This window comes from Ursus arctos, unplaced genomic scaffold (assembly GCF_023065955.2).
Source record: "Ursus arctos isolate Adak ecotype North America unplaced genomic scaffold, UrsArc2.0 scaffold_20, whole genome shotgun sequence".
Taxonomy (NCBI): domain Eukaryota; kingdom Metazoa; phylum Chordata; class Mammalia; order Carnivora; family Ursidae; genus Ursus; species Ursus arctos.
In genome coordinates this window covers 41,773,974-41,786,648 of record NW_026622875.1, presented here as the reverse complement: position 1 = coordinate 41,786,648, position 12,675 = coordinate 41,773,974, and the positions used below count along the sequence as shown (strand labels likewise).

Sequence of the window (12,675 nt, the reverse complement as noted above, 5' to 3'; positions counted from 1 at the left end):
TATAGGGAAAATATTCATGCATAGGTAGCAGACTCTCGAAGCAGTTAATTACTGGCTGTTTTGAGATGAACTCAGCTCTGTATGTTCTGGGTAACAATAGTGGGGAGGGTCAGTGGGGAAGTGAGGAAGGAAAAGTTGGACCCTTAAACTTGCATGTGGTAACTTGTAGTTGTCTTGGCAAGGGCTTTAGGATAATTATGACGTAGACATAGACATTTTATTGTACTTTATTAGCTATTAATAACAGAGTTTCCTTCTTTAGTTTTCTTTGGAAAAAGGACCTTATATAATCCTGTCGAGTAAACAGTAATTTGAAACATTATATTTTAACTGATACTTTTATAAATGAAGCCCGTCTTTAGAGTATGTAAAATTGCTCACGTAATAGAATGCAGATTTTTTAACATAAATAAATAAATAAATGATTTGCACAGGGAACATGTAAAGATATTTTTATGTTCTTGTTTCAGGCATTTTAAAGAGAAGTTTTAGCGCCTCAGGAGGAGACAGACAATCCCAAGCAAGGTGTGTACACATTGAGCTCCCAGAACCCTGCAGAGCTCTTATTGGTGGCTAAACTAAAACCCGGTAGCCGGAAGTCACCATGGACCGGAAGCCACCCTCACCGCACTGATTACACTTTACCAAGCAGCATACTGGAAAGAGTACTAAGCTTGGACCTGGGTTTAATCTAGCTTTGTGATCTTTAGCTAAGCCATTAGCCTGTTGGAGCTCAGCCGTGGACCAGAGAAGGAGGTAGTTATGCTTTATGAGGTCATCTGGAGCCCTGGCTCCTTATATCTTGTTTTTCCACATCCCCGGGGTATAGGGCTCATCCTGATGGCAAATGTGGCAAACGTGGACCCCATCACCTCCACATCCCGGCCAGCAGGAAGTGGAAAGGGCAAGTGGAGACATGCTCCTTCCTTTTAAGGACGTGACTCAGGCCTTGTGCTCATCCCTTCTGCTCACATACCATTGGCCAGAACTTAATCGTATGAACACATCTAGCTGCAAGGCAGGATGAATATGTTTGGGGGATTTTGTTTTAAAAGGAAAAAGAAACTTCTTTTGGGACAACCGGCAATTTCTGCAACAGTTACCTCTTGGACTAAAGACTAAAATGAAACTACGAGGTCTGGCCTTTTGCAAGTCCCTGGTGACCTTCGTGAGGGCAGTTTCCGTGGCATTGGGTGAGGTCGACAGGACTGGAAGCCCTATTGTGGTGCTTTTAGAAGTTACAGAAGCAGGGATGGGAAAGAAGCTTCCAGTGAGCTGGGCAGTTAGCTGGCAGGGGACGTTTGATGGAAAAGGGCCTCCTGGGAATCAGGATGACTTCGGGGTGACTGGGACTAAGGAGAGGCAGCAGGTGGAGAGGAGAGAGAAGGAGGGAAAGGAATTGCTGGTACACAGGCACAGAGTAGCTCGAGCCCAGAGAGCGGGTCTGGGAAAGGTGAAGGGACAGTCCTTTCTCCGTGTCTGAAGAAAGAGAGGCAAAGATAAAAATAAGCTAGAAAAGCAGAGAAGAGGAATAGAAAAGATCATACTTGGCGGTTTCTGGTTATTAGATGATGTTCACTGCTGTAGGGATGGTCTAGATTTGAGGAGGGTGGTCAACAAGGAAGAACTGATATAAAGATGGGCAGACACCTGAGCGGAGACCGGCAGAAGGACTTCCAAACAGCTCTTCACCAAACAGGTGAAGGCGCCAGTTGAGGCTGGGAGACACACAGGTGCGTGGCTGTGGAGCTGTGGGTGACCCTGGCCGGGGAAGTGGCTGCGTGCCACATGACAGAAGGCTAAGGCTGGGGTGTGCTTTAGCTGTTGGGCTTCCAGGATGCTGGCAAAAGAACCCAACTCTGGTTGACTTGTGCAACAGGGAGGTTCATGTGAAGGTTTTGGGGGCTCACATAATGAGGAACCCAGAGAATCAAACGTAAGACAAAATAAGAGCCAGGTGAGCCCCTGCAGTCCGTGGAAGAGGTGCTGTTGGCAGGCTCAGAAAGGCCCTGATGCTGGGAGGAAGGAGCTCCCAATTTGTCCGTCCATGTGTCACCTTTCTCTGGATCCAGTGTCCTGCATGAGAGTCAGGTGGGCCTGAGTTGAATTAGGACATACTCACTGCTGCAGGGAGGGCTGAGCTCCTGCATCGACACCCCTCCACATCCATCAGGGCTCTTTGCTGGAGGGAGCAGGTTCTAGGTGCTGGGCAGCCAGGGTGGAACTCTTGGCCACTTCTAGCTCAGGGGTGCTGCTGGGAAGATGAATTTCAGAGCGAAGAAACTGCCTAGCCAAATCCTGAGGGGTTCAGTTAAGTGGCAAAGGAGGGTTCCTGTAGAAAATCACTTTTGTTTAGTCAAAGATACGATATCACTGATTACTGATTTTTTTCCCATGTAAGGCTCAGGAAGGGTTAGTGTGAAACTTCTCAATTTCCTAACTCATTTCTAGTGTTGCTAGTAACAAAAACCCAAGGAATACCAATCTGAGTGTATAAAATACCAGAAGGTCACTGAGGGAAGCCAACACATTTTTTAGTGGGCCAATGTGCAGAGAAGTGGTGGTTGGAAGTCATGGAGAGAGCAGGGGAAAGAGAACCAGTCCCAAACCCCAAGGAGAATGGAGAACCAGAATGGGGGTTCTGGAGGACTTGGGACTTGAATGACAAGATCCCCCAAGGAATTTCCTGGGCTTGCAGGTCCCTCCCATTGCCTACTTTCTGGCTTCTTGTCCTTAAGTCACCACCTCTGCTCCCATTTTCCACGGACAAGGAAGCCATACACGGGAGCCTGGAGCCACTGGAGCTCTTGCTCCTTCAGCCCAGCAGGTGAGGAGACAGGGCTGGGAGACATGGCTATGGAGCTGGGGTCTGAACGCTTGGTACCACAGAGTAAGTTTGCCCTCCTCAACTCTGGCATCAGAACTTCTATCTTAACCACATCGTGAGATCAGTAGATTTTTGTGAGCTGATCTGGACATCTATCCAACTTCTTGGAAGAATGTTCACGTAGGAAAATGTTCCACATGTCCTGCAAAATACTTAGCAAGCGCCCTCTGGAATCTAGCTATCCACAATTTTGTGATTCTAATTTTAAGAACATCATCAAAAGCTTTTTTTCCATTATTGGGTACTTTATTCAGTGATACAAAGTTGCTTAAACGCATAGAAGAAATGGATAAAGAAAGAGGGGTAATCAGAAGGGGGAGTGAAGCATGGGAGACTATGGACTCTGAGAAACAAACTGAGGGCTTCAGAGGGGAGGTGGGTGGGGGAATGGGATAGACCGGTGATGGGTAGTAAGGAGGGCACATATTGCATGGTGCACTGGATGTTATACGCAACTAATAAATCATCAGACCTTGCATCAGAAACCAGGGATGTACTGTACGGTGACTAACATAATGTAATAAAAAAACATTAAAAAAAAAAACCTAAAAAAAAAAAAGAAGAAGAAATGCAAAACAAGTATTTTAGTGCAAAAATACATTATGACATATGGGTTTTACTCTCCAGTTAAAAGAATTTTATATTAAAATGGGAATTTCCAATCAGATGAATTTAAGCATCTCAAAATTGTTAAAGATTCTAGTCTTTTTTTTTTTTTTTTTTCTGAAAGGACTCATGGAAAGTTGTCTTATTTGCAAGAATTCAGCTGAAGTCCAACCCTTCAAAAACAAAAGAAACATATGTACTACATATTTTAGAGTTTGAAAGGGCTTTTAAAAGCTAGTCATTATCTAAACATTTTATAGTGAATTGGGTAAACTGGAATCAACAGAAAGGAGAAGTTCAATCTGCAGCTCATTGAAAAAGGGGATATTACAGAATGTAATATATTAACCACTTTAACTTGTGGCTAATGACCAAGTCAACATGTGGAAAATGGGCAATGACCCAAATGTTGAGGCTGATGGATCAGAAGGTGCATAGGTAAATAGGACTGGAGCTAAAATCATACTTGAAAGCTGTGCTGTGCGTGGTGCAGTGTGACATGCCATCAGGGACCACAGGTTGGTTTAAGACGAGCTCTCTTTCCTCAAGGAACTCAGAGTGTAACAGGGAGACAAGGGCAGACTTCCGAAGAGAAGAAATGACAAAAGACAGCCTATGATTCATGCCAAATGAGAGGAGAGAAGATTAATGACTTTTGACTTCCTTCCAAGTAATCCCCAGAGCTTCTCTAAATTAAAAGGAGACAACTCTAAAATGTATTTCTAATTCTTTAAATTAAAAGACATTAAATAAAGCTAAAGTTATTTGCAATCTAACTTGTTTAGGATTTTTCTGGGTTTCTTGGTTTACCAGTATGAAATATGAAGCCGTCCTGCAGAATATTTAGAAGCTAAATGAGGAGTTAGAATTTAAAAGAAGATAGCCAAGCTGCACACTAGAAGATATTTAGAAGCGAAATGAGAAGTTAGGATCTAAAAGAAAATAACAAAGCGACATAATAGAAAATATTTAGAAGCTAAATAAGAAGTTAGAATCTAAAACAAGACAGCAAAGCTATAAAATAGAATAAAAATAAATAGAAAATCAAGCCGGTAGAGATTTTTGGCTCTTCTATGCCATGTATGAAATGGTAGATAGTGACAATGAGACCCAGAGCAGCTCTCCTTCTTGGGGAGCCTTATTGGCTCTTTACACAAGAGAATTGGCCTCATTGAGAAAAACCCACAGGTAAGTGCATGCTTGACCTGAGCATATCTACTAGAGCTTAGAATTCAAACTTGGTCCTGGCTAACTAGTTCAGAGAGAAAACTTAAGCATAAATTCTGAGCTTTTGTCAACCCAGATATCAGGGGCCAGATTTAAGCCTATTATCTGCTGAAGAACCAAGGTACCTCCCTAATAACTCAGCATAGGCTTGCAAATGGAACTAGGCAAATGGAGCTAGGAAGGGCAGCTTCTGCCCTCCTTCGAGAAATACTGGTATCAAGGCTGGTGAGAGGAAACATCGCATTAGAACCACTGGTGATCCAGCTCATCACCAGATGATGAAATGCTTTTCAGGACTGTAATTAATTGAAAGACCAAGAGAGAACTAGTTCTCAACTCTCAGAAGTATATGTTCCGTCTATGAATTACTTAGCAGAAATGACATGAACTCAGCAAATAATTCTCTTGGGCTCCTTTCCTTGCCAAACTCCTCCTCAGATCTCAGGCCTCCATCCTCGAATCACCAAAAAGCCAAACTCAGAGCAGAGGTGCCAGATCAGTAGAGAGAACCCTATTCCTCAGCTCTGGAACTGTAGCCATTTACGAAGCAGAGGTGAATCTCCAAATCTCCATTCCCGAGATGTCTCCAGACATGAAATCTCCCTCAGGAGGATGCCATGCATGTAGCAGCCATCGACAGCTGTCCTGGCCCCCCTGAAAGTCTGGAGATGTCAGTATAGCAGTTTTTACATTTACAGCAGGAGACCATGGGGAGCTTCTAGTCGACCTACATTTCCTAACGATAAACAGGTCATTCATACTATATGTATATTCACTTAGTATAATTTGCTTTAAGGCTCTGGCTTACTAGAATGGACGTGTGGTTTTACATCTTCATTCTTTGCATGTTATTAGAGAGTCATTAGCAGTAGTGTCACCTGCGATACTCTTCCAGATGTTTATCAATCCGAATGTCACCCAGTACCTGCTTTAGTTGCAATAGATTCATTCTACTACGGGCTAACCAGTTAGCTCTCCTGAAGATGTAGAACCATGAGATAATTAGAACTAACAATTAGTTCCAGCTAGTAAATAACGAAAGGCAGACAAAAATAAACTTAATGGTGTATCTTTTTATATATCGCTTTTAACGAATGCACACAGGTCATGTGATGGTCTATTTGAACAACTTTTCTTAAATGAGAATGTGAGAAGTTTGTTTTAACAGCTTCAAAGAGGTATAATTCACACAAAATAAACTGCACATATTGAAAATGTGCAATTTGATAAGTTTTGAATATGTATGTCCCTGTGAAATAACAATTAAGATGGTGACCATATCCTCCTACAAGGGTTCTCATGTCCGTTTTTACCTTTGCGCTCCTCACTCCCCACCCCAGGCAATCATTGATTTGCTTGTTGCGCTCTAGTTAGCATTTGAGAATTTCATCTACATGGAATTACATAATACATTCTCTTATTTGTCTAGTTTCTTTTAGGCAGCATGATTATTTGGAGGTCTGTCCACGTTTTTTCATAGTGTATCAATAGTTCATTCCTTTTTACTGTGAAGTAGTGGTCCGCTGTATGGATTGATCATGGTTTGTTTTCTATTCATCTGTTAATGGACATTTGAGTTCCAATACTTGGCTATTACAGATAAAGCTGTGATGAACATTTGTGTCTTTGTATGGATACATACTTCTAAAAATCTTGGGTTAGAGCCCTTGGGTGGCTCAGTGGGTTGAGCATCCAACTCTTGATTTCAGCTCAGGCCATGATCTCAGGGTCCTGAGAAAGAGCCCCGAGTCTGGCTCTGCGCTCAGCATGGAGTCTGCTTGGGATTCTCTCTCTCCCTCTCCCTCTCCCCCTCCCGCTCATGTTCTCTCTCTCTCTCAAATAAATATATACATCTTTTTAAAAATCAATAAAAAAAATTAAAATCTTGGATAAATACCTAGAAGTGAAATGACTGGAACATATGGTAGGTGTGTGCTTAACTTTTTAAAAAACTGCCAAACTGTTTTCCAGAGTGGCTGCACCATTTTTACATTGCCAGTCTTGGAGCTTTGAACTCTACACATACGTTGAGAAAGTCTGAAGTGCATGATAGTGTCTGGAAAGCATCTTTTATTTTGATGTATACACCTCTGAAATCGTAAGGAGTGAGGGAGAAAGTGCAATTCATTTTTCATAGCCACATCTGTCACAAGATATTACCTTTTTTGAAATAATCATGTTAAATATCCTTATTGTTACTGTTTATTTGATGTTTTGTGAACGTTGATGGACTTAGTCAAGAGCTGGATTAGTTAATGTCTGTGTCAAGGAAAAAAACCTAAAAACCAATAATTAGGACTTCCTTTGAAATTTCTAACTTTAATCATTTCAGTGATCTAAATGATCTCTTGCCTCCATTACTGCGTGTTAGGAAAGAATTAAGAACGGGCTTGACTTTTACCAGTTTCTAATCGGGATTCTAAAGTCTCATTACATAGATAGATAGATAGATAGTTCTAATCCGATGAATTATAACATTTTATTTCAATTTACAAATAAATTACCCTGTATAATGCACACAGGGGCTTCAACCTCTTTAACCATTACATACACTCAGTCCTAGTAAGCTTTGGCCATTGCATTATGCCTTTCTTAAGAACATTCATTCATTCATTCATTCATTCATTCTATTAATATTTATTATTGTGTACTGGCACATACCAGATGATGCCTGGTCCATCTTTGCATTTCCCAAGGTGCAGTGTATTGCACACGTGCCAGGCCACAAATGATACTTGTTAATTAATAGATGAATGACTGTTATCTTAGTAAATTCTATACCTCTCATTGTAATAGGACTAAAATCCCATCTACCGACTTGAACCTACAAGCCTTTGCCATAGCCACAGATTAAGCCCCCCCCCCCTTTTTTTAAAGATTCTGTTGCTCAGGCAACAAGATTTCTCCATGCCTGCTTGCATCCTGTTGCCAAGGCAACAGGGTATAGTTGGCAGGTTGGTTTGAGACATTGGATGTTTGCAGTATTGGAGATGCCTGTGGTTCACAACTTCTTTGATAAATCAGGGTATGCATAATTGTATTCAAGGATGTGACCTGACTCTAGTCTTTGATTCACATCAGAAACGGTCGTGGACATTTGAGATCATCCAGCATCATACATGTGACCAGAAAGACCTTTGTGTAAGCTCGGGACCTATGGGTCTTGCTTCTTGCCTCCTTTTAGCAGAAGTCTTGCTTATTTTGACTTGTGGGTATTCTCTACTCCCCCTTTTCATAACCCATATCTAGTTTTACTTAAATTGAATAAATACTGCTTGATCACTACTTGCCAGAATCAACCTAGCCTATCTGCCAATGTCATACTCAAGCAGTCTTACAGAAACAATGTATTATTAATGAAGACCACTATTCCTTTTCTGTGCTAGTTCTAAACTTTTGTGGCTAATTGCTTGTTTGTTTTTAGCTGTTCTTGGAGTAGGAGTGGAGAGCCACAGGGGCATAATTCTCCTTTCCTGTAGTGACATCACCTTTGTTAACATTACAGATAGGGGACAGGAGAACTCAACTCTGCATAATGCCATTTTTTCACACATTATGAATGCCACTACCTGAAAGAGACTTCCAAGCAGTAAAGTGCTAGTTAGCTCAGATGGTGTGATTACATTATCTTATACCATAAGTTAACCCTCTCATTTCATAATGTTAAATATTTCTCCTTTTATCAACATCAACTAGTGTTAACTTCTTTTCACAATTTAATTAAGTTATGTAATGCACCTCCCTTGGTTCAGAAGTATATTCAAAAGAATTTTACAAGATATAAAATTCTAGAACTCTATCTCCTTCATAGCCAGGACTCCTCTGGCACAATAATTAAACAAGTAATTTACCCTGCACTTGAAGTCATTCAGTGAAAAGTTGATTTAAAAAGTTTCAAAGCTAATACCTTCAATCTCCACCTTACTTGTTATTGGTTTGGGGTGGAAGTTGTAGGCTAACATTCTGATCCAGTGCTTCAGTTTCTGCTTTGGCTTATAAATTCTGGATGAAGTCACCCCAGATCTGAAGAGAGTTGGAAGGAATGACCTTTCAGAATCCTTTGAAACCTTCCGTTCTCTGAAATTGTTTCATCAGCCTGAAGTCCTATTAGTCAATTCCCATTTCAAAAGTTTCAGAGGACACAAGCTTCATTATGTTAAGGCTTTTCACCAGAAAACATTTCTGGAATGTTCTCTTTGTGTTAAATCATTTCTGTCTGTTTTCCAACTTACGCTATCATGGGAAAACATCCTCTGCAGCCATGATGTTCTGTTAGACATAAACATTCAAACCAGTTCAGTCTAAGAGGCAGACTTCCCTCAGGCTCTGCATAATTTCAATCTTTTGTCCATCTGTGGACCCAACAATTGTATAGTTAAACGTTGTCACTTCTGGCTACAATGAGTCTGTTCTACTTGGAAATTTCAGATGACTGTGCTTCCTTGTGATCCATGATATGATTTCCAGAGAAATTAACAGTTTTCTTGCCATACCTCTGCAGGCTTTTCAGTTCCAAGACGAGGGACTGTTTCTTTTCACCATCCCTTCTCTATTGTCTGGCATAGCTTCTACACATAGTGGGCCCTTAATAAATATTGTTTAAATGAATGTGTGATGGTTATTTTAAAGATCCACTAAAGTTCATTAAAGAGGAATTTAGAATTATATTAAGGAGTAACAAAGTTGGCAGCAACTCAACATCGCCAGGATAGTCTGTTTCACGTATATCACTAGCCCATTTTTTAATACATAAAATTTTTTGAAATTTTGGATTCTTAGGACAACTGGAATAGTCATCTACTTAGCTTGGCATATGAGTGGTTATCAGCTATCAAAAGTACCTGTGACCTTAGGAATAAAAGATCTCCACAAGTTACATTTTAATTCACCATGTAAGATAGTCTAAGAGGTATTGCAGGCTAGCAGCTGCATGGCATGACTGTTAGCCTCAGTCATAACGTTTATGAAGACAGTGGCCAACACCTTCCAAGGAAGAGTCTGGCATGCACTGTTGACTACGGAGGCAGCTGGCCACATGTGAATCTTGAGCACTTGAAATGTAGCTAGTGTGACTGAGGAACGAAATTTTAAATTTGATTTTAATATTCATATAAATATAAAACAATGTCAGATATCTCATTAGTTTTTATAGTTAGTGCCTGCTGAAATGATAATATTTTAGATATACTTGGTTAAATAAGATATGTTCTTAAGATGAATGTCACTTTTTTATTTCTACTTTTTAAAAATGTGGCTACCAGAAAATTTAAACTTTTGTTTGTGGTTTGCATTGTATTTCTGTTGCACAGTGCTAGACCTTTCTAGAAGGCTAAGGCACAGGGTTACTCACTTGCACGTGTTGTGATATACTATGTATGCAAAGACATGAAGTGCTGAAACAGCTGTCCTCAGCTCAGCCCGGAAGCATCCTGCCCATGGATAGATACTACTGAGATTATGCCCCTCTTTGAACTTTCTTTCTTTTTTTTTTTTTTAAAGATTTTATTTATTTATTCGACAGAGATAGAGACAGCCAGCGAGAGAGGGAACACAAGCAGGGGGAGTGGGAGAGAAAGAAGCAGGCTCATAGCAGAAGAGCCTGATGTGGGGCTCGATCCCATAACGCCGGGATCACGCCCTGAGTCGAAGGCAGACGCTTTAACCGCTGTGCCACCCAGGCGCACCCCCCTCTTTGAACTTTCTGAGGGCAGGGGTTATCCATCTTCTTTCTTTGAACATGCCCCTTATCCCAGAACTAGGGAGAGTGTATTAACTGTACAAGGCTGACCAGTTCCATTGACTTTTCACTGACTTGAGAACTTGGGCTGGGAAAGGGACAGAGAAAATAGTGGGATCAGGAGAGGGCTGGCTTGGTGGGGAGTCAGGAGGAGGGGAAAAGGATAGGGAAGGAACTTGCCATCAGATGCAAAGACTTTGGTATTATTCTAGTACTCTAGTTGGGCAGTGGGTAAATGAGGCCAGTTTTGTTTTGCTTCATAATTTAGGTATGTGTTGCATTTACATATCAAGAATTCGGTGCTTAAAATGAAAATGTTGGGGTAAGAGATTTATTAGCCATGTGTATTTGTATTTAAATCCCTCCCTTCATTCCTACTCAGCAGATACTTATCATGTGCCTTGAATGTAGTAGATGTTCGATATGTTTTTGTTGGGCTTAAATTATGCATTACATTTTGTTGCATTAAATTTAGTATAGTTCTTATAACTTGTCAGGGCACAGATGTTTCTTATTTCATTCCAAAATAACTATTAAAAATTAGCTCTAGATAACAGCAGAAAAAACAAGGTTGACGGTTATTTATGGCTGTCCCTGGTGGGCTCTAAGCCCATCTCCAGGGGGTGGAAGGCACTGAGACCAAAAATGCAAAATGATCAGGAAGTCTAGAATTTCAGGACAAGGCAAACAACTGATGTTAATAACACTGGAAACTTAAGGAAAAATGTAATCCTCCTAAATGCAAAAGTCATCTCATTTCATAGGACGAGTTATAATTTCTTTTTTAAGATGACAGGAACAAAGCATAGAAAAGTACTACATGTGAAATTTTAAACACATTTTTTACAGATTTAATTTATTTATTTTAAAGAGAGAGAGCGAACACATGTAGGGGGGGCAGCAAAGAGAAAGGGAGAGAGAGGATCTCCAGCAGACTCCCTGCTGAGCATGGAGCCAGACTTGGGGCTCGAACTCACGACCTAGAATCATGACCTGAGCCGAAATAGAGTCAGGCACTTAACTGACCAAGCCACCCAGGTGCCCCTAAGTACTTATTTTTAATATAACATCATCATTTTGATTTTAAGTATAATAAGAAAATTATCCAAGACACTAAGATGTAGGGTCTTAATCATTCTTAGAGCTTATAAACCACTATGATGAGAACGGGTTCTTCCATGTGCCAGTAGAATGTCTGCTATGGGTTTGAATGGGTTTATTTTCCTCTTTATTAAGTTCTTGAGAACATCTTGACGGAAAATAATCTTTTTTTTAATTTTTATATTGTAAACCATAGCAAGGTATAGGCTTTCAGTCAAATCCAAGTTGAATAAGCCCTTCTAACAGCCCTTAATTCTGTTTTCAGGGACTTCACTGGTGGAATAGGATCCAGACCAAGACCAGGTAATTTTGTGTTGGCAGTAACATTCGTGCATGCCTCCCTGATATTCGGTGTGATTTATGTTACAGTTTCATATCTTTCCCCCTTTTATTTCTTCAGCTTTGCTGCCTCTTGACCTGCTTCTGAAAGTACCACCCCTCCTGCTCAGGGCCCACGTTAAGGAGCTAGAGGCCGAGTTAGTGATGGGGTGGCAGTCCCACAGCCTTCCCGCTGTGATTCTTCGCAATCTCAAAGATCATGGTAGTACTTATTAGATCAAGTTGATGTCAAGCACACAATGGGCGGATACAGAATTATAGTTGGGCCTGAAATGTCTGAGTGATGCTTGGGAGGTAATTTTAACACAAACAGCAGGAGAACTTCATTTTGTTGTCCACCATTATCAGTTTGGCAATTTAACAGTATCAAAATGCTTTCTGAGTTCACTTATTTGATTGAAATATTATAGGCTGTTTTCCTAAAATTTACATTTCTGCTTTGGTGGGGATGTTAACCAGTTAAGTTATTTGTGCTTAAAATGCATACTTACTAACAGAAAATAGTAATTGTTTTACATTCATATTTCTTTCCTTTTCTTTTTTTTTCTTTTAGAGAAGAGAGAAAAGGGGGTGGGGAGGAGCAGAAGGAGAGAGAGAATCTTAAGCAGGCTCCACACGCAGCATAGAGCCTGATGTGGGGCTCAGTTTCATGACCCTGAAATCACGACAATATTATATAACGTTGTTTTTCTAACAATTCAAAAATTATGGATACTTAAAACATGAAAGTAATGGTTTGGGGGAAAAGAGAGTGTGTTAGTTAATGTTTTAAATTTCT

The 12,675-nt window shown here is 40.5% G+C and overlaps 1 protein-coding gene across 1 annotated transcript in view; it reads left to right on the top strand.

The window, feature by feature from the left end:
- Window positions 1-12,675, top strand: part of NEK10 (NIMA related kinase 10) — a 214,918-nt gene that overhangs the window by 163,914 nt on the left and 38,329 nt on the right. The window contains exons 29-31 of the mRNA XM_044383351.3: window positions 471-525; window positions 11,824-11,861; window positions 11,959-12,099. Of these exons, the coding sequence (XP_044239286.2) occupies window positions 471-525; window positions 11,824-11,861; window positions 11,959-12,099 (234 nt within the window). The remainder of the gene's footprint in view (window positions 1-470; window positions 526-11,823; window positions 11,862-11,958; window positions 12,100-12,675) is intronic.